General features: G+C 39.7%; 1 protein-coding gene and 1 pseudogene across 1 annotated transcript; one reads left to right on the top strand and one right to left on the bottom strand.

The window, feature by feature from the left end:
- The first annotated feature begins 12996 nt into the window (after positions 1 to 12996).
- LOC102437817 (olfactory receptor 5K4) lies at positions 12997 to 13923 on the top strand. Its single transcript, XM_014460789.2, has one exon. It carries the CDS (start codon positions 12997 to 12999, stop codon positions 13921 to 13923), a length of 927 nt encoding a protein of 308 aa, XP_014316275.1.
- A 7730-nt stretch (positions 13924 to 21653) lies between these two features.
- On the bottom strand, positions 21654 to 22464 carry LOC102442577 (annotated as a pseudogene).
- Positions 22465 to 26820: the final 4356 nt, after the last annotated feature.

Raw genomic sequence — 26820 nt, 5'->3', positions numbered from 1 at the left:
ATTTTAGCTTACTCATACATCTAATTTCCTTTCCCCTGCTTCAAGTCCATGCACCCCTATCTTTTCTCTTTCTTCGCTAGTCAATTTTTTTCTCTTGTTGTTGTTGTTGGTTTGATTGTTAGTTTGTTTTTTTGTTTTTATTTTTGTTTTTTTTTATTTTATGCTTTTGTTTTTCCTCTTCTTGCTTGTTCTCTTCTTTTTCTAAAGCTTAATTAGTTTCACTCACCAAACTCAGGCCTATCTGCTCTCTACTATATTTTTTCCAAAAATAGATGAGTATATATATATATGAACTTTTTATATAAATATAAATTTTCTTATATATTTTAATAATATTTATTTTTAATTATTTTTTATTATTATTATTGGTTGAGTACTTTGTTTTTTACTTTTCTTCTTATACACTCATTCTCTTTCTACTTCCTCTATACTGAATCGTGGCCATTCCCCCATTCATTCAATTCCTTTACCTTACCTTCTGGAAATAAGCTCTGCCTCTTCAGATTCAGTTTCCCTCCTTTTTTTCTGGGTGTTTGTTGTTTGCATTTTTTTGTTTTGCATAGTTGTTGGTTTTGTGGCGTTTTCTCCCCATATACATATATTTCTTTCCCCTTCTTTCTTCTTCTTTTTCTTTTCTCTCTTACATTTTTCCCTTTGCTCAATATCATTTTTGTGCTCTTTTCTCTCCCCTAATTCTCTTTTCTCTGGTGGTCACCTTTATTTTGGATTATTGGTATTGTGAATACATTAGTGTTGAATACATTGTTGTATTATTGAGTTGTCTTTTGTGCCTTTACATCAATGTGGTAGAGAGTGAGCCACATGAACAGACATCCTGAGAGGAACGAAAATTGGAAGACAAAGAAACAGCCCCCATATGAAAGAAAAGGATGAATCACTGGAAAAGGAAGTAAACAAAATGGAGGGAAGCAATTTGTCAGAGAAAGAATTCAGAGCAATGGTCATAAGGATGCTGAAAAGAATGGAAGACAAATTCAACAACTTGTGTAAGAGCCAAGAGGAAATGAAGAAGAACCAAGAAGAAATGAAGAATGACATAGCTGCAATAAAGAACACAATAGAAAGCATCAACAGTAGACTAGAAAAAGCTGAGGACTGCATCAGTGAGCTAGAAGACAAGGTAGGAAAAAACATCCAAGTAGAGCAGCAACTGGAAAAAACAACAACAAAATTTAAAAAAACAGGAGGAGAGCCTAAGGGAGCTTTGGGACAACACAAAACAAAACAATATCCACATAATAGGGGTTCCAGAAGGAGGGGAAACTGAGTGAGGAATAGAAAACCTCTTTGAAGAAATAATGACAGAAAACTTCCCTGATATTGGGAAGAAAAAACTCACACAAGTCCAAGAAGCTTACAGAGTCCCAAATAAGATGAACCCAAAAAAACCAACACCAAGACACATCATAATTAAATTGGCAAACACCAACAACAAAGTAAGAAGCTTAAACGCTTCCAGAAAGAGACAGACAGTTACCTATAAGGGATTTCCCATTGGACTATCAACTGATTTCTCAACAGAAACTCATCAGGCCAGAGGGAATGCAATGAAATATACACAGTGATGCAAAACAAGGGACTGAATCCAAGAATACTATACCATCAAGGCTAACATTCAAAATTGAAGGTGAAATCAGAAGCTTCACAGACAAAAAAGGGCTAAGGGAGTTTATTACAACCAGAACAGCAATGCAAGAAGTCCTAAAGGTACTGCTGTAAAAAGAAGAAATAGGAAGGGAAGAAGGAACACAGGCATAAAGAATAAAAATGATGACAAACTAGTACCTATCAATAATAACTTTTAATGTAAATTGATTAAATGCTCCAATCAAAAGACATAGGCTAGTTGAATGAATAAGAAAACATGACCCATATATCTGCTGTCTACCAGATAACCACCTCAGGACAAAGGACTCACACAGACTGAAAGTGAAGGAATGGAAAAAAATTTTTCAGGCAAATGTAAATGAAAATAAAGCTGGGGTAGCAATACTAATATCTGACAAATTAGACCTCAAAGTGAAGGCCATAACAAGAGATAAAGAAGGCCACTTTAAAAAATATATATTTTATTGATTTTTTTTTTTTTTTTTTTTACAGAAAGGAAGGGAGAGGGATAGAGAGTTAGAAACATTGATGAGAGAGAAACATCGATCAGCTGCTTCCTACACACCCCCTACTGGGGATGTGCCCGCAACCAAGGTACATGCCCTTGATTGAAATCGAACCTGGGACCTTTCAGTCCTCAGGCCGATGCTCTGGCCACTGAGCCAAACCGGTTAGGGCAGAAGGCCACTTCTTAATACTAACAGGAACAATTCAGCAAGAAGGTATAACTCTGGTAAACATATATGCACCCAATATAGGAGCACCCAAATACATAAAAATACTTCTGGAATATATCAAGGGAGAGATAGACAGCAATACAGTCATAGTAGGGGACTTTAATACCATATTGACACCACTGGATAAATCCTCTAAACAAAAAATCAGCAAAGAAACATCAATCTTAAATGATTCAGATGGAATTAATTGACATCTTCAGAACATTTCACCCCAAAGCCACAGAATATACATTCTTCTCAAGTGCACCTGGGTCATTTTCAAAGATAGGCCACATATTGGGACACAGGCAAAATCTCTTCAAATTCAAGAAGATAGAAATTATATCAAGCATCTTCTCAGATCACAATGGCATAAAATTAGAAATCAACTACAATAAAGACAATGAAAAAAATTCAAACACTTGGAGGCTGAATAGCATGCTATTAAACAATGATTGGATTTCCAAAGAGATCAAAGAAGAAAGAGAGCAACAAGAAAAGCCCATAGTAACCAGAAGGAAGGAAATAATAAAGATCAGAGCAGAGATAAATGACATAGAGACCAAAAAGAAAAAAAATACAAAAGATCAATAAAACCAAGAGCTGGTTATTTGAAATGATAAACAAAATTGATGAACCTCTAGCCAGGCTCACCAAGAAGCAAAGAGAGAGGACCCAAATAAATAAAACCAGAAATGAAAGAGGTAAAGTAACAACCGACCCCACAGAAATACAAAGGATTAAGAAAAAATACTATGAACAACTCTATTCCAACAAAATGGACAACCTAGAGGAAATGGACATATTCTTAGAAAAATACAAGCTTCCAAAACTCAATCAGGAAGAATAAAAAACCTGTATAGGCCGATAACTACCAAATAAATTGAAGCAGTAATAAAAAATCTTCTAGCAAACAAAAGCCCTGGTCTGGGCAGCTTTACAGGGGAGTTCTACCAAGCATTCAAAGAAGAACTAAAATCTATCCTCCTCAGACTATTCCAAAAAATTCAGGAGGAAGGCATACTTCCAAGCTCTTTCTATGAAGCCAGTATTACCCTAATTCCAAAACCAGATAAAGACACCACAAAGAAAGAGAACTACAGGCCAATATTCTTGATGAACAAAGATGCTAAAATCCTCAACAAAATTCTAACAAATTAGATCCAGCATTACATTACAAAGATCATACACCATGACCAAGTGGGATTTATTCTGGGGATGCAAGGATGGTACAATATTCACAAATCAATAAGTGTGATACATCACATAAAAAAATTGAGAGAAAAAAATCACATAATCATATCAATTGATGCAAAAAAAGCATTTGATAAAATCCAACAGCCTTTCTTGATAAAAACTCTCAGCAAGGTGGGAATAGAAGGATCATACCTCAACATAATAAAAGCCTTATACAACAAACCTACAGCCAACATCATACTCAATGAGAAAAAACTAAATCCATTTCTCCAGGAACAAGACAGGGATGCCCACTTTCACAACTCCTGTTCAATATAGTACTGGAAGTGCTAGCCATAGTGATCAGACAAGATGAAGAAATAAAAGGCATCCAAATTGGAAAAGAAGAAGTAAAACTGTCCTTATTCACAGATGACATGATACTATACATAGAAATCCAAAAGAGTCCATCAAAAAACTACTAGACTTAATAAATGAATTTGGCAATGTAGCAGGATAAAAAATTAACACCCTGAAATCTATGGCTTTTTATACACCAATAATGAATTCACAGAAAGAGAAACTAAAAAAACAATCCCATTTACCATTGCATCAAAAAAATTAAGATACCTAGGAATAAACTTAACTAAGGAGGTAAAAGACCTATACTTGGAAAACTATAGAACATTGGAAAAAGAGATGGAGGAAGACATAAACAAAAGGAAGAACATACCATGTTCATGGATTGGTAGAATCAACATCATTAAAATGTCCATACTACTCAAAGCAATTTATAGATTTAATGCAATTCCCATTAAAATACCAATAGCATATTTCACAGACCTAGAACAACCTCTCCAAAAATTCATCTGGAATTAAAAAAGAAGACCCCGAATAGCCACAGCAATCCGGAGAAAGAATAACAAAGTTGGAGGGATCACAATACCAGATATCAAGCTATATTCCAAAGCCACTGTTCTCAAAACTGCCTGGTACCGGCACAAGAACAGATATATAGACCAATGGAACAGAACAGAGAAGCCAGAAATAGACCCAAGCAATTATGCTCAATTAATATTTGACAAAGGAGTCAAGAGCATACAATGTAGTCAAGACAGTCTCTTCAATAAATGGTGCTGGGAAATTTGGTCAGATACATGCCAAAAAAAGAAATGAGATCACCAACTTACACCATACACAAAAACAAACTCAAAATGGTTAAAAGACTTAAATGTAAGATGGGAAACCAGAACAATCTTAGAAGAGCCATAGGCAGAAAAATAGCAGATATATGTTGTAGCTATATCTTTACTGATACAGCTCCCAGGGCAATGGAAAGTAAGGAGCAAATAAACAAATGGGACTACATCAAAATAAAAAGCTTCTTCACAGCAAAAGAAACCATCAACAAAACAAGAAAGCCCATTGCATGGGATAACATATTTTCCAATGCTATGTCAGATAAGGGTTTAATCTCTAAAATTTACAGAGAACTCATACAACTTAACAAAAGGAAGATAAACAATCCAATAAAAAATGGGCAAAGGACCAAAATAGACACTTTTTAAAAGAGGATATACAGAAGGCCAAGAGACACATGAAAACATGTTCAAAGTCACTAATCATCTGAGAGATGCAAATCAAAACAACAATGCAGTACCATCTCACACCTGTCAGAATGGCTATCACCAACAAACTACAAGTGCTGGTGATGTGGAGAAAAAGGAACCCAATGCAGACTGGTGCAGCCACTGTGGAAAATAGAATGTAGTTTCCTCAAAAAGTTAAAAATTGAACTCCCATTTGATCCAGTAATACCACTTCTAGGACTATATCCCAAGAAACCAGAAACACCAATCAGAAAAGACATATGCACCCCTATGTTTATAGCAGCACAATTTACAGTACCTAAGATTTGGTAACAGCCTAAGTGCCCATGAGCGGATGAGTGGATTAGAAAACTGTAGTACATCTACACAATGGAATAATATGCTGGTATAAAAAAGAAGGAACTTTTACCATCTGCAATAGCATGAACGGAACTGGAGAGCATTATGCTAAGTGAAATAAGCCAGTTGGAGAAAGATAAATATCACATGATCTCACTCAGATGTGGGATAATAATGATCAGCATAAACTGATGAAGAAAAATAGATCCAGAGACAAGGTGCAGGGGAGGAGGGGGGGTTAGAGATCAACCAAAGAACTTGTATGCATGCATATTAGCATAACCAATTGACACAGACACTGGGGCAGTGGGGCCATGCCCTCGGTGATGGGAGTGGCTGGGGGGGTGTCAATGGGGGAAAAAGGACACATATGTAACTTTAAACAATAATAAATAAATAAACAAATAAGAAATAATATATGCACCCCTATGTTCATAGCAGCATTTTTCACAATAGCTAAGATCTGGAACAGCCCAAGTGCCCATCAGTATTGAACGAATAAGAAAGCAGTGGTACATTTACATAATGGAATACTATGCAGCTATAAAAAAGAAGGATCTCTTAGCTTTTGCAACAGCATGAATGACCTGAAAATTATGTAAGTGAAATAAGCCAGTTAGAGAAAGACAAGTATCACATGATCTCACTCATATGTGGAATCAAATGTATAGAATAAACTGATGAACAAAATATATCCAGAGACATCGAAGCTTAGAACAGAATGCAAATCTCAGAGGAAAGGCAGGGGACAGTGTGTGGTTGGAAGTGATCAACTAAAGAACTTGTATGCATATATGCATAACCCATGGACATAGACAATAAGTGGTGAAAGCCTGAGGTGGGGGGTGGTGGTGGGCTAGAAGGGGTCAGTGGGGGAAAAAGGAGACCTCCTATATAATAAAAGCCTAATATGCAAATCAACCCAAAGGTGGAACAACTGGTTGGTGGGGAGTTGGGGCTGGCAAGCAGGCGGCGCCAGGCCAGCCAAGGTGGGTGCCAGCAGGCAGGGGGAGGGGACAGCGATTGGGGGATAGTGACAACCAGCCGTGGCGGAGAGGTGATTGAGGTGAGGGGCCGGTTGGTGCCGTTTCCCCATCAGTCCGTCCCCCTGGGGAATGGGCCTAAGCCATCAGTCAGATATCCCCCAAGAACTCCCAGACTGTGAGAGGGTGCAGGCCAGGCTGAGGTTATCCACCCCCCCGCCCCCCGCCTCCGAGTGCACAAATTTCATGCATCGAGCCTCTAGTCTAATCTAATAATAGACAAACATGGTAATTGACCGTACCTTCGCTACGCCCCCATTGGCTAATCAGTGCGATATGCAAATTAACCACCAACAAAGATGGCGGCTAATTTGCAAGGCACGGCGGGACAGCACCATACCGCCTGCCCTGCCGCCATCCGGGCCTGCTATCTGTGACCAGGGGCGGCGGGCGTCCCATGTGCGACCCGACCTGGGGCTGGTGGGTGGGACTGCGGCGATCGGGCACCTGCCCCTCCCTCATCTGGCCTTCCAGCGGGGGACCTGGTGAGGCGGGGCAGCAGTGCCCACAGGGGCAGAGCGGCCAGGGTTGGGCAGGGCAGGACGCCTGGCTTCCACCCAGTCCCAGTCACTCCGGGCAGGTGAGCAGCACGCACTGGCTTCCCGCCCTGCCCAGGCCGCTCCGGGCCTGTGGGCAGCGCGCAGAGAGCCTCTGGACAGGGGAGGCGGGAAGCCGGAGGGCGGGCTGTACTCCCCACATAGCTGGGGTGGCAGCCGTGAGCATGCCAAGTGGAGCCTGCAGGCCAAGCTGAAGTAGCGCCTCAAGCCATCAGTGCCGAGGAGTAGCTGCACAAGTCCCGCCTCCTGGCCCAGAAGGTGCAGGATCACAGGGATAGCCACCATGGCAAGCCAGACTGACGTCCTCCTGGCCGCACCACGGGGGTTTGCGGATCTGCAAAGCCACAGGCCTCCGGTGTGCACATCCTCTCCTCCCCACCTTGCGTGTGAACATCCCCCACCACACTGTCACCGTTGCCCACCTGCAACAGTTGCAGACCAAGGCGTGCACAGGTTCCCCCCGCCTCTCCGCCGCACTTCCATCAATCCCAGCATGCCTAATACCCCCGCAGGATGTGCACACATCCCCTCTGATGCGCTCACGTCCTTTGGAGAGTGTCTGGGTGTTCTGGGTGCTGAGGGTGGGAGCCTGTGAGATGACAGTGAGAGGGCGGAGTGGTGATGCCCTGTTCCCACGGAGGCCAGTGCAGTGACGAGATCACCTCTGGGGGGTTAATGCAGGTGCTGAGGTGGAGCAGGTACAGACAGACACACCTGGTGGGCGCGGGCAGCCCTTGCTGAGGTGCCTTTGGTCAGCGTTCAAGATCAAGAACCCAGAGGCGGAGAGGAATTCCATCCTCTCAGTGAAACAGTGGGATAGTCGGGGCAACTGTAGAGGAGGAATGTGCACTTTGGGTGCCAGCACCCATGAGCGAAGGCTGCCCTGACTGAGCCTCGCTTGCTTGGGGCCTAGCGCACTCCTGCCGGGCAACAGGTGACAGGACATGCTTTTCTGAATTAATGAGAGAAAACATTGATTCTCCCACTGCCCACGAAGGTGGAAAGTGAAGTGGGGAGACATGTGGGGAGTGAGCGAGGTTCCCTGTCTGGAGGTTCCAAATCTGCTGTTGGTTTCTTTCACTGCTGGCTAGAGATATACAGGGTGTCCCCCCAAAATGTATACACACTTTGAATACCTACTAATTCCAATGGTTTTAAGGATGAGAAGAAAGAAACAACAACGGAGCTGTTATCTGTTAAAAGTGTGGGCACAAACAGGCAGTCGGACATTCCCTGAAGGGTCTCAGATTGGAGAGGGTGCAGGCCAGACTAGGGGCCCCTCCCCCCACCAGTACACGAATTTCATGCACTGGGCTACTAATCTAATCTAATAAAATAGAAACATGCAAATTGATCTCACCTCTGCTATGCCCCAAGCCACGCCCACCAGCCAATCAGAGCGATTATATGCAAATTAACTTAACCAAGACAGCGGCTGGCAGCCATGGAGCTGGAGCAAGCAGGAGGCTTGGTTGCCCCGGCGATGGAGGAAGCAAAGCTTCCCACCTGCCCTGGCCGGCCCTCACCTTCGCTCAAGACTACAAAGTTTCAATTATAGAAAATAAATAAATCCCAGATACCTGCTTCCAGCCAGCCTCCACTGGGAGCTTGGATGGCTGGGGGCTGTGGCCAGCCTGCAAACAGCCACCAGCCACTCACCCAGGCTGGACAGGCACCCCAGCAGGACCCCCACCCTGATCCAGGACACCCTTCAGGGCAAACCAGCTGGCCCCCACCCATGCACCAGGACTCTATCCTATATAATAAAAGGGCCCCACCCTGATCCAGGACACCCTTCAGGCAAACCAGCCGGTCCCCACCCATGCACCAGGCCTCTATCCTATATAATAAAAGTAATATGCAAATTGACCCTAACAGCAGAACAACTGGGAATGATGGTCACTATGACACACACTGACCACCAAGGGGCAAATGCTTAATGCAGGAGCTGCCCCCTGGTGGTCAGTGCGCTCCCATAGGGGGAGCTCTGCTCAGCCACAAGCCAGGCTGATGGCTGCCAATACTGTGGTGGTGATGGGAGCCTCTCCTGCCTCCTCAGCAGCGCTAAGGATGTCCAACTGCAGCTTAGATTTGCTCCCTGCTGGCAAGTGGACATCCCCCGAGGGCTCCCGGGCCGCCAGAGGAATGTCTGACTGCCAGCTTAGGCCCAATCCCCCGGGGAGCGGGCCTAAGCCAGCAGATGGTCATCCACCAAAGGGGTCCCAGGCTGTGATAGGACACAGGCCGGGGTGAGGGACCCCCCAAATGCACAGATTTTTGTGCACCGGGACTCTAGTAAATTAATAAGAATCATAGGGAATCTAATTTCTTTGCAAAGTCTTATTCTGGTCTCCTAAGTTATGTCCTTCTTTGTGTTCCTATATACCCTGTATACAGTAGGTCCTCTGGTTATGTCTGAGTGTGACTTAACGTGATTTTCACTGTAAGTTGGAACCCATCTACATAATCACCTACATCACTCACATGGAGCACATACACAGCAGTAATGAAGTGAAACAGTAAAAAAAAATTTAAAAGAAAGATAACAATTCCTGACCTTTACTTGTGGTAAGTAAATAATAAAAAACATAAACACATATGTACATACATCGAAATGATGGAACTTTTTTTTTTTATAAATAAATGGGAGATGGCAATGTAACCACGAAATGCTGTACATTGGGTCTGACGTAACCTGAGGACTGTCTGTACAGTTCTTCTTTGATATTTAACTCAGTCTGAGCTGCTGTATACTAGTATATAGTTGTTTAAGTAATTTACTCTCCGGATTGGTAGTTGTATGATGGCAGGATTGTTTTTGTTTTTGCATATACTGTATATGCAACTTCCTGCCCAACTCCACCTCTACGGAGGGGTTCTCTCTACTCAATGTCTGACCCAGTGACTTGTCTTTTTATAATCACTCTATGTTAAATGTAATTTAAACAAAATTTCTGCATCCAATTCAATAAACATTTTTTGAGAACCTACAATGAGAGGTTTGCAAGTATGGAACATCAAAAAGAAAATTCAGCTGAGAATAAATAAGCCTTTCATACATAGGAAAATGAAATGAATGATTATACAAGTGAAGTATGATTAAGAGCTCTTTGTATGATAAAGGCAGTTAATTATTTTTCAGATCAGAAAGTTGAAGGTATCTTCATGAAGGGAATCAGACCTCATATAAAAATTAAATAGGACTTGTGTAGAGGAATAAGTTAGGGAGGTCAAGGGCCTTTTAAATGAGAAGTGGATTGTAAGAAAAATATTCTGAGTTAGGATTTAAATCTAGTGCATCAAGGAATAGAGAAGTGGTGGGTATGTTTTTGGAGATAGATTCTTAAAGATTAATGGTAAAAAATGAAGTTCTATTGGAAATAAGCCCAGTCCCTGGAAGCCTTGAAATACTAAGATAAAGGACAAAGACTTGGTTTGGAGAGTAATGAGCGTTCCAAACAGTTTCAGTCCATAAGAGCATATCTATAGTAGGAGAAGGATGGATATGGAAGACTAGTTAAAAATTTCTCTTATGATACATAAGTGAAGCTAAAAAATACAATGTTAGAGTTGTTTCAGAGGATGAATCAATAGGATGGTCATATTCATCAAAGAGATTATAGGAGAAGAATGTAACCACATTTTTGTCCCTTTCCCACAATCCAAATCTCCCTTCACATTTTGGTTTGAATTCCACTTCCTCCACTAAGTGATTAATATGATTTTTTTCTCCACTATAGATCTCAAGTGTGTAAAAAAATCAACGTGATCCTTAGCTGACTTTAGTGATGGTCATTTGATTTAACCCCAGAATCTCAACAAACATTTATCATTAATTGATGCTCTTTGGTTTACTTGTGTTTTGGAAACCACGTCTCTCAGGTTAGGAGTCTCTGCTGAAATACCATGATGCTAATGCCAAGGAAATCCCTTTAGAATCAATGGAAAACTTTAACTTTGCCCTGAGGCTAACATAATTATTGTCACTGACCTATTGGTAGAAAGAATATCCTAGACTGACATAATTTATTCCCAAATGTTTTAAAGACCAAGATGTTTATTCTTAATTTCTCTAAAAACAAACAACATCAGGTGGCCAATTAGCTACTATAAAATGTTTGATAGTAAACTCAAACATTAGAAATCGAGGACTGATTTCTAATTTATTTATCTTATAGCATTAAAATGCAGAAATACACATTTCCCTAAAATCCTTCAGCATTTTTAATTGGTTTTGTATTTTATCCACTTAAATCTTTTCTTGGCCTGTCTCTAAACTGAAGATACTATGGAAAGCCATATGAAACATAGTAGTACATCGGATCGTTCTGTCCCATTCTGAGTTAAAAATTACCGTTGTCTTATCAGTAAATATGCAGGTAAGGCTGTACCTGGCTCTGTAAAATAAATATGGGATGTAAAGTAAAATTGATTTCTAATTCAGTTGAATAATTTGTATTTTACATTGGGGGATGGAGAATGAATTTTTACTCATTATTCTGATACCTTTATCTTCCACATAAAATAGTGATTATTAAAAGTTAAACTAATATGACAAGTATTATCAGTTGATTTACCATTATGTGTTGCTAAAATAATAAGCTGTCTTTGCATACTTTTACTAAGTTTTTCCAAAATACTATAATTCTAAAAGGTATTTTTAAAGTGTTATGGACATAAAATACAAAGGGCAAATTTATTTTATTCATTTTATTATAAACCTCTAGTGATAAGAGTCCAGAAGATTATACCATACTATGTAAGCAAATAGAAAAATAGTATATTAAATTCAGTGTAAATAATGATAAGAAACAGAAAAAAACCTAACCAAAATATATTTGAAAAACAGCATATTTTGATTAACCATTGTATACTTTTTTTCAAAATTGTCTATTTAAAAAATGAGGCCAAATATTTTTAGCAATTTCTGGAAGAAAAGAAAAATGATTTTGGCATTCTTAAAATCCCATGTTTCTTGTAATATATGGTTGCTAAACTATCATAAATTTATAAGAAACTTGGGTGATCATTGAATTCCAACGAACATATGGTGGATTAGGAGTAAATGAGTTTATAAATGTAAATAATCATATAATAAATGCAGAACCTTCATGGAATTCACCAAAAATGAAGACATTAGTTATTATATAAGAAGTTTGAGAGAATATAAGATAGGAATATGAACACTGTAATTAGAGACTTAGTTGCCAAATCTCATAACCATAGACATGCATGTACCATTCTTAAAACAGAGACAGAAAGTATTAGAATAAACAGGTAATAATAATAATTTCTTGGGGGAATGTGTTATATTAATATAAGATTTAGAATGTTGAAATGAACATAAAAATGGTATAAATAATAACTTATATTCTTATCCTGTATTAAAGATGAGTAGGTCTTTCTTTATATTCCCTGATAAATCTAGCTGTGAAGAGATACTAAGCTAGAAAACTATTTAAAAAGCCTACAGTGATTCTGTGGAGTTTTTAATATTAGACATTTAAAATGTCTAAAGAGCAATTTATTTTCAAACACCACATCAGTCCCATAGGAAAGTATTTTAAATTTATTTTTTTCCTGGAGAAAAAGACATCATAAGAAAATGTCTTTTAATTTTGTAAATGCCAAATTATATACACTGACTAGGAATTTTCACATCAGCGTTGGATAATTCATGCAGAAAAGCTATTCTGTCTTGGGAATCCATGCAGGCATTTCTAGATAATCCTGTGTACACTATCTGTCATATTTTTCTTCTCACAGACTTGACCTACTGTGCGTGTCCTAGTTTTCAGGAGACAGCATAAGAGGAGTGAAGAGAGTTTTTCCTTTTTGTATACGGAAATATTAGAGGGGAGAATTAGACCCCTCTACTTCTGAATCTAATTTCTCTATGATTTCTGTCTCAGCCAAGAAGCCAAGAATGGCTAAGGAAAATCACTCCTTGACAACTGAGTTTATCCTCATAGGATTTACAGATCACCCAGTGCTGAAGAGTCTTCTGTTTTTATTGTTCTTTGCCATCTATCTGATCACCATGATGGGTAATCTTGGCCTGGTGGCATTGATATTTATGGAGCGTCGTCTTCACACACCAATGTACATCTTTCTGGGCAACCTGGCTCTGATGGATTCCTGTTGTTCCTGTGCCATTACCCCCAAGATGTTAGAGAACTTCTTTTCTGAGGACAGAGTGATTTCCCTCACTGAATGCATGGTACAATTTTATTTTCTCTGCCTTGCTGAAACTGCAGATTGCTTTCTCCTGGCGGCAATGGCTTATGATCGCTATGTGGCCATATGTAGCCCACTGCAGTACCACACCAGGATGTCAAAGAAACTCTGCGTTCAGATGACTATAGGGACCTTCATAGCTAGTAACCTGCATTCCATGATCCACGCAGGGCTTCTTTTAAGGTTAACTTTCTGCAGGTCTAATCAAATTGACCATTTTTTTTGTGATATCCTTCCACTCTATAGACTCTCCTGTACTGACCCATACCTCAATGAATTAATGATATATATTTTTTCAATGCCAATTCAAATCTTCACCATTGCCACTGTCTTAATTTCTTATATTTGCATCATTTTTACTGTTTTCAAGATGAAATCCAAAGAAGGGAGAGGTAAAGCATTTTCTACTTGTGCATCCCACTTTCTATCTGTCTTGATATTCTACATTTGTCTTCTCATGTATATTCGACCATTTGAAAAAGGGGATAAAGATATACCTGTGGCAATTTTTTATACAATTGTAATTCCTTTATTAAACCCTTTCATTTATAGCCTGAGAAATAAGGAGGTGATAAATGTTCTGAAAAAAATTATGAGGAATCATATTCATAAATGAACATCCTCAATGGAAAACATTTTAATTTATTAAAATAGTTTTCTAGATATGGGACATAGAAAAAGGAAAATAGGTTTTTACATAAAATAATAATCTCTAAATCATTAGATTGTTTTTCCTAAAAATATTTATGACTGGAATTTCAAAATCATCTGTCAAATCTTAATCCAAATTCCACCATTACCAAGTAAAGCAGGAGGAAACTCAAGAAACTTTCATTATCAACCCTCATTACTCTCATGGAATTGTGTCAGACCATTGTTCCAAACCTCAATAAATAAACACAGCATCAAATTAAATGTTTAAATGTATAGAAGAGTCTGCCTTGATTAACTTTGTCTAATCAATGGAAGACATTATATCTAATCCTATGTAAAGTATTTGAAACATTTAAAATTTCCTGGCAGGAGTCTGATCATTTTCATTCAGAAAAATGATCTGGCAGACACTCGTAGATTAGTTTGAGGGGAGAGAGACAAGAAGCAAACTAATTGCAGTAATCTATTTTTAAAGTAATGAAATTTAATCTAGATAAAACCCACAAATGGGGAGAAACACACAGTCATATATATACATTTTATAGAATAATTAACAATGAATTATAACAAGTTTGCTGTAGTAGATTAAGATCTACTTTAGCCTAAAGTATGATTAAGGTCCTTTACCTTTTTACAAGCACCAATCAAGTTATGTATTATGGAATATAGAACAGCTACTTACATAGTAAACACTCAATAAGCATTTAAAAACAATAAGGTCATTGTTTATTTTTTATATCTTTAAGTAATAGTGAAATTAATTTTTTAAAATATATTTTTATGGATTTCAGAAAGGAAGGGAGAGGAAGAGAGAAATAGAAACATCAATGATGAGAGAGAATCATTGATCAGCTGCCTCCTGAACCGATCTGGGGGTTGAGCCTGTAACCCGGGCATGTGCCCTTGGCCAGAATAAAACCCGGGACCCTTCAGTCTGCAGGCCGATGCTCTATCCACTGAGACAAACTAGTTAGGGCTGAAATTAATTTTTTGTGTGTTTATCGGCCATTTTTACTTCTATGAATTATCTATTCATTTCCTAATTTATTTGTATAATTATTTATAGAGAAAAAATATTAAAGTGTTGAAACTATTTGTGGAAAATTATTTCTGTGTATTAATATTTGCTATTTAGAATTGATAAATATGTGATATAGTCATATATGTTGATTTTTATATTATATGGAATTTCTTAATCTGAGATCTACTATTAATCAATATTTATTTTTCTCTTTTTTTCTTTTCTTCCTCCTCTTCCTCGCTTTTTTTTATATTTAAAATTTTTTGCACTTCACTTCTGATTCTGCCTGGAATTTATTAACATATGGCATGAATTGAAGATGTAACTTTATTTGGCTTGTTTCTCCAAATATTATCCACAGATTAAATTAACTCAAATAAATATTCAAGCAGGACTTTTTTGAGAACCTGGCAAAATAATTCTAATTTTTTTCTAGAAAAATAATAACCAATAAAACAAACAGACTTAATGTATAAAGTTTAAAATATGACAAAGTTCCAACAATTAAAGCAATTTGATTTTAAGTCAAAAATCAGTAGATAGATCAAGTAAAAATATCAGATTATCCACATTTTATTACCCCCATATAAAATAAGAAGAGCATCACTAATCAATGAGAAAAGAAAAGGTTGATAAGTGAATGGTCCTAGATAAATTGGTTAGCTGTTTATCTCTTCTGTTTGATTTAAAATTTATGTTTCCCCATTCAGAGATATTTGATAAACGTAATTTGTATTTTTCTTTTCCCATAGCTTACATTTTTATGCACAGCACTCTTACTCAACTGGGATTCATTTTAGAATGTTCTTAAGTGAGCCCAGCTGGCATGGCTCAGTGGTTGAGCATTGACCTATGAACCAGGAGGTCAGGATTTGATTCCCTGTCAGGGCATATGCCAGAGTTGCAGGCTCTATCCTCAGTGTGGGCGACAGAAAGCAGCTGATCAATGATTCTCTCTCATCATTGATGTTTCTATCTCTCCCTTTCCCTTCTTCTCTGAAATCAATAAAAATATATTTAAAAAAAGAAAATGCTGTTAAGTGAGAATTAAAGTTTGATTGTTTATGGTTCACCATTAGTTAAAAAACATTAACTCTTCCTTTACTCACTGATTTCTTATGACTTCTTTTTGCTCATACATAGTAATACACTCACAGGCCTTGCATATGCAGAGAGGTCTATTTCTAGTTGATTAGTCTGCTCAACAAAAATAAAAATAGACAGTCCCAATATCTACATCCTAAAGTGGCTAGTCTTCTGCTCACCAAGACCTCTGCATTTTAGCTACAGCCACTTTGTAATTGTTTTAGCTATTTATCTAAAAATTTGCCTTTATATTTCTAGTTATGGTAAATTAATATTTATTTATTTATTAATCCCTCCCTATTTCTCTTATCCTTGATGGTATATCAATAATTAAATAATCAATTTTTATTAGGGACATGCAAATATTTTTCACCACTGAAACAGTGTATACCATGCTTATATTTTCTTTTCTGTATGATTCTTGTGGGACTTTTTAAAAGTTAGTAAAACTTTATCTTCCCATTTGTTCAATTACATCCATCATGTGTCTATCAAATATCTCAAACACTCAACTGTATCAAATAATCTTTTGTTCTTTTTTATCTTAGAGACTTTTTCCTGGTCCCCTATTCTCCTGTTCTGGTCTAGAGAGATTGTTCTCTGGGCCCAGTGGATCAGCTGTCCTGCTGAGACTTCCCTTTGCTCATTTCTTGTGTTAAACTGTTTTCAAGGTCTATCTTCCTCTTCCGGGTTCATGCTCTTGTTTTGCTAAGAAATCGTAGTTGCCCTCTTGCCAGTCAAGTTTTGGAGTCTGGACATGCTGCAAAAAGATCTTTATTCTTTCTTCACACATGATTAATAATTTGGTTTCTATAGAATTCTAGATTTGAAATAATTTTCGTTCAAACATTGAAGGTATTTTCCCTTTATATTTTAGCAAGTTGTGCTACTTTTGAGAAATTGCATGTCCTTCTGTTGCCTCTCTGAAAACCTTTAGAAATTTCTTTATATCTGGCTTTATAAAATCTCAGAATACTTATCTTTGACTTTTTTTTTTCCATTCATTTTTCTACATAGTGATGGAAACTTTATTTCTTTTATCTTTGCCTTCTCGGCTCTGTTTTTTCTTTTCTTTCCCTTTCTTTTTCCATCCCTTCCCTTTTCCATTTGTTCTCTTCCCCCTTTCCATCTCTACCCTTTCCTCCTGTCTACTTCACTTTCCTCTACTCCTTTTCTCTCCCTACCTCACTCCCCTGCCTTACTCTTTCCTTCCCTCTTCCTCTCTTTCTCTTTCACTGTATAAATTCAAAGCTTTATTTCCTCAATGAAAACAAAACCAAGAGTACAACAAAATAGATTCAATTCCCACAGAAAAAGCAGAATCAACAAATCTAAGTACCAGTTTTCAAAATAAATTCTTTTTCTACTATCCTATGGGGATTATTAATATTTTAAGTATTGTCATTATGAACCCATTGGTTGTATTATGTTTTATCAGCCTAAATGCATTATAATTATTATTCCTTATCTCAAATTTGGCATGTAAAAACTCAAAAACTTCAAGATGGTTTCTGAGACCTTCTGATATGACTGCAGTAGTCTCTGATTTCTTGTTCTCTGGTATAACACATCTAAGCTAAACTTGTACATTTCCTGCCTCAGAATGGGAATTAGATATTTTTCTGAATAGGCCCTATAAGCAGTAATGTTCACTAGTTTCTGGTCCATACTTCCTCTGTTATTTTTAAAAAATAAAAAAAACACACAAACATACATGCATATCTACATTTTATTTCCCCTTCTTTCTCACTCAAATGATAGCATGCACACACACAAACACACACACATTTTGTGCCTTACATTTTTTTCTTTTACTTTACAACATGATTTGGAAATCATTCCATATCATAGGTACTGATATTTCTCCTTTTTTTTATATGGTTACAAACTACTTCATTGTGAATTTATTCAACTGGTCTCTTATGAATTAGTTTTTAAATTATTTCCTATACTTTATCTGACACATCTCTAGTTATACATTTATTTACAGCTTTTTAAAATCACTTTGTTTTAGTTTTATGTAAAATATAGAGCTGAGTTTCCTTTTTGCTCAAATCTGAAAATCTTTCTATTGTAATAGTTGAAATTATCCCATTCACATTAATTGTGTTTGGTCTAAATGCTCATATTATTTAAATGGTATTTACCAATGGTATTATGTTATCTTTATTGTTTACTTAAAGGCTTGTTTTATTTACTTTTTATATTCCTTTTTGTATTTCAGATAGTTTGAATTATTGTTACCTTTATACATTTATTGCATATCCAATAAGCTAATAATTTCATTTGTTAGCTTTAAATAATATAATTTGATTATGAATAGTATTTATGTGGTAATCAATGAACTTATTCTATTCTTCTACTGCTTATTTTGAAATTTTTATTAATTTTTTTACTTTTGGGGTGAGGGCTGGGTGGAGATGGGGGAAAGAGAGGAAAAATAGGGGGTATCTGTAATATTATCAACAATCCTATATAATAAAAACCCAATATGCAAATCGACCAAACAGCAGAACGACTGGTCGCTGTGACGCGCACTGACCACCAGGGGCTGCCCCCAGCCTGCAGGATCCAGGCCATCCAAGGTGGGTGCCAGTGGGGGCCCCCCCGATCGCCCCACTGGTTGTCCCACAGATCGGCCCTGATTGCCAGCCAGGCCTGGGGACCCTATTCGTGCACAAATTTTGTGCACCGGGCCTCTAGTAAATAAAATAAAATAAAATAAAGCAAAAAATATATCTTTTTTCTCCTTAAAGTTTTGCTCACTAGTGGATCTTGCTCACAGCAATTATTACTGTGGTTTACTAATAGCTATTTTCTATTTCCCTGATGCTTTCTACATGTATTAATTGAAAAGTAAAGCTTAGATATAAAATCCTCAACTCACTTTTTTCCTTGAGCTTATTGAAAATATAGATCTTCAGTTATCTTGCTTTGTATGTTGTTGTTGAGATGCTATTCTGATTTCCTTTCTACGTGAAGGTGCAGATATATATTTTCTAACTTGAAGTCTAATACTTTTACTAGGATATATCTTGGATTTTCTTTTCTGCATTAAGTATCATAAGTATGTTTCAAAATGTATATTAGTCTTCTGTTATTCCCCAAATTTTCCTGGTTTATAATTTTAAATATTATTTGTATTCCATTATTTCTTTTCCTTTTCAGGGACTCCAATTTTATGTGTGATATATCACCCTTGCTAATCTTCCATACCATTATACTCTAATTCTTTTCACCCATTTATTTGTTTCATGTTCATTCTCTTAGTTATTTCCTCTCTTTAATGACCCGTATATAATAGAATCTTTTACCCTTTGAGAATCTTGCAATTTAATTTTAATTTCTGAAATGATTGTCTTTTACTCCATTGTTTAACACAATTAGATAATTTTCATTTTATATATTTCCTTTAGCCCATGTGTGTTTTCATTTTTGACAAAAGTTATTTTTTCAGATCTGCAACTGATTGTTTAAAGAAAATGAGTTTAGGTTGAGATGTTATGTTAGAATTGTTCCCTTTCTATGGTTGTCTTTCTTGGAAGAATTTTAATCAAATAAAATATTTCTATTTATATTTTCTGTTTTCTTCTTTTATTGGTTTCGTGTGGAGGTAGCCTATCATATTTCTGATTTTTGGGGGGAAATACCCATTCTTTTCTGGATCAGCAATAATAGATAATCTATTTACAGAGGAGTGAGGGATATTATAGTTTACTAAGTTGTTAGTGAGAGTGCTCTCCTCTACTGGTGCAGTGATTTGCTACTTAATACATGGTTTATCTTTGAGGCATATGGTTAGATGTGTCTTCTGACCTTGAGATTTTTCTTTGTTTTTTTGTAGCAACTTGTTTGAAGTCCCAAGAAACAGACTCTGAAATAGATATGAGAAATACCCTTAGACTCTTTACTTATTGAGGGAGTGGAAGAAGTAAGATTGGGCAGACAGATAAATTGAATGTAATCACAACAAAGACCTTAGCCAATCCCTCAGAGAAGTGAGGGTTCAGGATTTCCCTTTAGAGTTTCTATGCCTTAAGGCAGGAGACTGGAATTTATACTTTCTATGGGACTGTCATTGGATGGAGGCTGCCCTCAAGGAAAGCCTTGAAGAAAATTCTTTTCAGCTAAAGATATTTCAGAGAGATGGAATCAGTTGAAAGCTATCAGCTATTCGCCCTCTTACAACCTGGGAAATAAAAGTGGGGTCTGGGCTACAAACCACAGATCCATTATAGGCAACCTCTTATGTTGTTCAGAGGTACTGTTCCTTATAGTAAGTTCTGGGGAAAGTCCCACCCACCCCCACCCCAAGACCCATTTCCATAAAAAGTGATACACAAATTGCTTAAAAGGATGAATTTTTTGTAAGGATACATGGGAGATAGAATGGGAGTTCTTAGAAGGACAATATCCTACTCAGAAATATGTGCAGACTACATAAGAAACTGGGAAAATATGCCTAATTTTTCATGGAAGAGATACTAAATAACAGAATGCTTCAGCCACTTGAGGTCATACAGCTTTGTTCTTTGGAGTTGTCATTTGGAATTGGTTGTTGACCTTAGAAGAGAGGATTCAGTGAATTGGCAGGGGCAAAATAAGTAAATAAATAGGAAGAAACCAAATAGAACAATTTCCAATCTATTTCCCATTCCCTTCATATTACCTGTGTGTTCCCTTATAAGTATAAGTAAGCTTCAGTCACCCTAGTTTACTATCCTTTTAAAAATTTTTATTATCAGATTTTGTTCTTCCAAGCTTCCAGGCTATTATCATGCACTTCTCCCAGGCTTCTTTTCCTTGTTTTTTGCCAGTTATTATTCTACTTACCTTGCAAGGTTCATCCGAGATGACACTTCCATTTGGGAAATATTTCTTCCTCCATTCACTTCTTTCACTACTAGAGGCCCAGTGCGCAATTGAAATCGTGCGAGGAGGTGCCCGCCTCCCGCCTTCTGCTGTGCGAGGAGGCGCCCTGCGGGGCACTGGCCCAAGAGGTGCTCCATGCACCTCATGGTGACCGGTCATTTGGTCATTTTGGTCGTGATGCCTCTTGGTCTTTTATTATTATGATGCTTTTTGTGTGTGGGTGCCAGGTGTTTATCTCCCTCCACAGCCTCACACTCCAAGTGGGACTGCTCACATGCACAACACACATAGGCATTGGCACCAGTGGTGAGAACAGCACCCCTGACCTCTGAGGAGAGGACAGGGTGCGCTCTCAGTCCTTGGCTCCATGGTGGGAGATGGGAGAGGAGGATGGCTTTTCTTTCCTGCCTTCAGTGGGGACTGAGGGGACCTATAAGCAAACTCCACCTCTTCTAGCTGTCAGCCAAAGAGAAACCACTCTGGTGACATGTTTCATTCTAATTACTAAAGTAAGTGGAGAAGGGATTGGCCTGGTCCTGACCAACACAGGGGAAGGCGTGAATGGGTAAAGAAAGAGGCATAGTTTGGACTAGGCCATTAAAGGGGGCAGGTGACACCATTAGATGTACATGCAGGGACGGGAGGGCAGTTATTAGGCTTCTGAGCTTTGTAATCCCTTGTGGAGCATGAAAGGTAGGGAAGATGAATGAGGCTTATTGTTTGATGATGTCCATGAATTTGGGTTTGAGGAATGCACCACCCACCAGGAAGCATCCACACAGACTGGCTTGGCAGCTCCTTGCAGGCTGCCCCAGCCACATAAATACGCAGGTGGTCTGAGTCACTGCATCAGAGATATTGGACTTAAGCCATCCCCAGAGCTTTCTGTGTACTTCCTGGGCCTGTTGGGGTGTTGCAGTCTTGCCTGTACCAATGGCCCACACAGGCTCATAGGCCAGAAGAACTTTGTTTCAGTCCTTCATGTTATCTGCAATGACCTTGGTTTGTTCAAAATCGACCTTCTCAGGATGCCAGCTTTCCTCTCAGCTAGCTTCTCCCCAGTGATCACTCCAAGTCCCTCAGCCAGGGCATGGGCCACTTTCTGCCAAATTAGCTCATCTGATTCCCCAAACACAAGCCTTCTTTTCAATTGCCTCAAGACCACCCCTGTAGCTCCACAGTCTTAGATCAAGCTAGGACTGGTCTCTCCAGTAAAGGCCCCATCAGTCACTCTGTAGCAGTTCTGAGCAGTCACGGCAATCTCGGCATCTAGCTGCTGCCTGGTGAAGTCCATGTAGGTGGTGGCTGGTGCACAAACCACCTCGGCGTGGGCCACGTTCAGAGTGCTGATGAGCTCCCCCAGACTCATCTTTCGTCCAGTCACCTTCCAATTTCCCCTCATGAAAAACCTCCTGGAGGGTGCCATGGCACGGGAGCCAACACACTGAAGGTCAGGATCCTCCTTTACTATGTTTTCATATAACATGTTTGCACTTTTTAATGTCACAGCCTCAATTGCACATTATTTAGCAATGTAAGTTCTTTCTCTCCATTAGATTATGAGCTTCCTGTCAGGAGCCAAAAGTAAAAACTAAGAACTTTCTATCTTCACCATGTTCACATTCTGTGTCCACTCTACCCATTGTCTTTCCCAATACCCTGTCTATTGTGAGCACTTGATTAAAAGTAAACAAAATGGAAATTCTAGCAATCCGAGCAGCATATATTGAGGATCTAGCTCAGTGTATTGTCAAGAGTCCAAAAGTTATAAAACATGATCAGTGAATTAAGCAAGACTTTTACAATTAAGTGACATAGAAGTGACACTGGATAAAGTTGCAAATGTATTATAAAAGCAGATAAGTATCACGTAGTTCAGGGGAAGGGTAATATGATACTTAGACCAGACAGACAGACAACCTTCCGGACGTCCAGACGTCCTTCTGGACAAAGCCGGGCGAGGCAGGGCCAGCTGCTGTGGTGGCAGCGGGGGCCGAGGCATCCGGGGCTGCGAGTGGGACCTTCCGCCTCGGTGAGCCCACAACCCGCGCCAGCCGCCCATCCTGCGCGGTTCCGGTCCCACTGCTCAGCCCCGCCTCTGCAGACCCAGCTGTGCCAGCGCCACCCTACACCCCGGCCTGGCCTGGAGTCGCTCATGGGCGTCCGCAGGACCAGGCACCCACTAGGCGAGCAGCCTGCTCGGCTCCTGCCGCAGCTCTCCCTCCCGACGTCCAGGTGGAGGGAGAGCCAGGAGGACTCGGCGCTGGCGAAAATAATAGCTCCTGTTTATCAACCGCTCACACTGCCAGGCTCTGTGTTGAACCCTTCGCGTGCGTTCACCCTCGCGTCAGCCCTGTGAAGTCGCCACGATTGTTAGCCTTATTTTTCAGAGGCCGCATTTGAGATTCAGAAAGGTCAAGCGACTCGCAGTCAGAAGGTGGTGAAGTCAAAAGGAAACCAGAATTTTCTTGACACCCAGCTGCTGCTGAACATAAAGCTGTGACACTCACCGCGGCCTCCCCATGTCAATAAATCGCTCCCCAGTAGAAATAAAGCAGCGGTAAAGAAGAAGGGGGGAGTGTGGGTGAGAAGTGTGGAGGAAGCACTGGTGGGGCACAGTATTCACTGCAGACTCCCTGGTAGCGGGACAGTTGCTGATGGTCAGTCAGATCAGCGCCCCAGAGGATCACGAGGGGGAAGGTTACCATCCAGAAACCCTCTCATAGCTCATTGCTTAAGGCAGAGACTTTAATTTATTGTAGCTGCTAACTATTGCACAGCTGACTGGAGATGCCCTCAAGTAATTAAAACTAAAGGCTTGAAATCAAAACTTATTCTGTTGTCCTCGTTATTGATCTTTGAAGAACTTTCACTGGGGTGAAAAGAACCCTCTGCAAGCCAACCCATGCACATGCGCATTCGAGTCGGATGCAGCTCCACTCCATCCACCCCAGGGAACTGCACCACCATCCACTGGTTTGCTTCAGCCAGAAACTTCAAGATCATCTTTGACTACATTTTCGTTTGACTTTAGGTGAACATAAATGGTTTCACTTTTTATTATGGAAAATTTAAAAATATAGATGAAAGGAGAAAGAACAGTGTAATGAACCCTACTCATACACTCATCACTCAGTTTCAACAATTATCAACTCCGCCAAGAGTTTATTATTACTTGAGAAATACCTATGATATATGAATCATGTACCAAGTTCCAAACTAGGCCCTAGGGATCCAAAGATGTATCAGATTTGACTGTAACCCAACCTGGAGGATATAACATCAGGCCTTGGTCCTTGATAGGTGAATGAGTTACCCAGAAAAAGAAAAGTTGTCCTTATTCATTTATTCTCTTTCGACAAATAATTATTATGTGTGAGGCACTGTCCTTGGTGCTAGGAACACATAAACAAGATTGCGTTTCTACCTTCTTGAAGCTTGAATAATGGGAAAGAGACATTAAACATGTGATTAGAAATGTGATGAGTATCTTTTTTTAAAATATATTTTTATTGTTGACAGTATTACAGATATCTCCCATTTTCCCCTCTTACTTCCCTTCCCCTACCCCCTACCTACCCACCCCAGGTCTTCACTACTCTATTGCTCATGTCCATGGGCAATGCATCTTCTATATAATAAAAGGGTAATATGCAAATGGACCAAACAGCAGAACAACTGGTCACTATGATGCACACTGACCACCAGGGGGCCGACGCTCAATGCAAGAGCTGCTCCCAGCCAGCAGGCCCGATCAGGTGATCAGGGTCTGCCAACCAACCTCTTGGTCCCTTTCCTCCCCTCCCCTACCAGCCGGCAGGCTCCAAATGCCTGATGATGAACAGGGAACTGGCGGTGGATGGCCCTGATCTCAGGTCAGGCCTAGGGACTGTACCTGTGTACGAATTTCATGCTCTGGGCCTCTAGTTTTCATATAACAACAAAATGGATGTCATTAAGGAGACCAGAGATAAGGGTTAGCAAAGGGAATGGAGAAAAGGGAATGCTAGAGCACTGTTATGGGCATATTGGTACAGCCCTATAGAAAACAATATGAAGGTCTCTCAAAAATTAAACATAGAACTATTATATGACCAAGCAATCCCACTTCTGGGTATCTATCCAAAGAAAATAAAACTATGATTTTGAATAAATCTGCACTCTCATGTTCTTTGCAACATTATTCACTATGGCCAAGACAACGAAATAACCTAGGTGTCCATCATGAGATGAAGGAATAAAGAAAATATGATATATAAATATAAATATATCTTTCTCACATTTTGTACCTCCTCCCCACCCCACCCCCCCCCCACACACACACACACATAGTCCTCATTTAATGTGGATAGGTTCTTGGAAACTGACTTTAAGCAGAACAATGTATATTGGAACCAATTTTACACTAGGCTAATTGTTATCAATAAGAATTTAAGTTCTTATAGCATATTTCTGGTCACAAAAACATCAAACTTCTAAATAATGACCCAAAACCCTTGTAATATTAAACACTGAAATAAATGTGAGCTATCATACATTTAAGACACATTAATGAAAACACTTAGTCCAGTTCAACTTACGAATAGCTGAAGCCTCTCCCAGCCACTTAGGGGGTCAGGTGGGACCCCACTCTGGACAGGACGTCCTTCCATCTCAGGACAGTCACACACTGACATTCTCTCAGACGGGTCAGTTCACCTCATGTGCACATTTTTGGGGTGTGGGAGAAAGCCAGGTCCCCTGAGGAAACCAATGAAGACATGGGGAGAACTTGCAAAGTCCACACAGACAGTGGCCTCCACCAGAAATTTTTTCTCATTAACATGATAAGGAAATGATGTTGGATAAAATGAATTTAATTGAGGACTTGCTGTGGGTATTATCTACACTAATAAAAGAGAAACATGCAATTTGGTGTCACTCCGCTACCCTTCCCATTGGCTAATCAGGGCAATATGCAAATTAACTGCCAGCCAAGATGGCGGCCGGCAGCCAGGCAGCTTGAAGCGAACATGAGGCTTGCTTGCTTCAGTGACGGAGGACTCCAACGTTCCCCGCCTGCCGCTGCCGGCCTCTGAGCTTGCAGTTTGAAACATTGTTACAAATATAGAAGCTAAACAAAACCCCAGAAACCTGCTTTCAGCCAGCCGGGATCTCAGAGCTGGAGTTGAAACAGTGTTTCGATTATAGAACCCAAACAAACCAGATACCGGCTTTCAGCAGCCAAGGCCTAAGAGCTGGAGCCAAGCCTCAGAGCTAAAGCTGGCCCAGAATAAAAAAGAAAAAGAGCCGAAACCGGTTTGGCTCAGTGGATAGAGTGTCGGCCTGCGGACTGAAGGGTCCCAGGTTCGATTCCGGTCAAGGGCATGTATCTGGGTTGCGGGCGCATCCTCAGTGGGAGATGTGCAGGAGGCAGCTGATCGATGTTTCTCTCTCATCGATGTTTCTAACTCTCTATCTCTGTCCCTTCCTCTCTGTAAAAAAATCAATAAAATATATTTTTAAAAAAAAAAGAAAGAAAGAAAAAGAAAATAAGGAGCGGTTGGGAGCTTCAGTCACCCGCCAGCCTGAAAACAGCCCTCAGTCCCTCACTCAGACTGCCCAGGCACCCCAGTGGGGACCCCCACCCTGAAGGGTGTGTGACCAGCTGCAAACAGCCATCATCCCCTCATCCAGGCTGGCCAGGCACCCCAGTGGGGACCCCCACCCTGATCCAGGACACCCTTCAGGGCAAACCAGCCGGCCCCCACCCGTGCACCAGGCCTCTATCCTATATAGTAAAAGGGTAATATGCCTCCCAGCACCGGGATCAGCGTGACCGGGGGCAGCGACCAAACCCTCTGATCGCCCTGCGGCTCTGTGTGTGACAGGGGGCGGGGC

Source organism: Myotis lucifugus, unplaced genomic scaffold (genome assembly GCF_000147115.1).
Source record: "Myotis lucifugus unplaced genomic scaffold, Myoluc2.0 scaffold_140, whole genome shotgun sequence".
Classification (NCBI taxonomy): domain Eukaryota; kingdom Metazoa; phylum Chordata; class Mammalia; order Chiroptera; family Vespertilionidae; genus Myotis; species Myotis lucifugus.
Note: the sequence above shows the minus strand (reverse complement) of the source record. Positions and strands in the feature narration are given on the sequence as shown.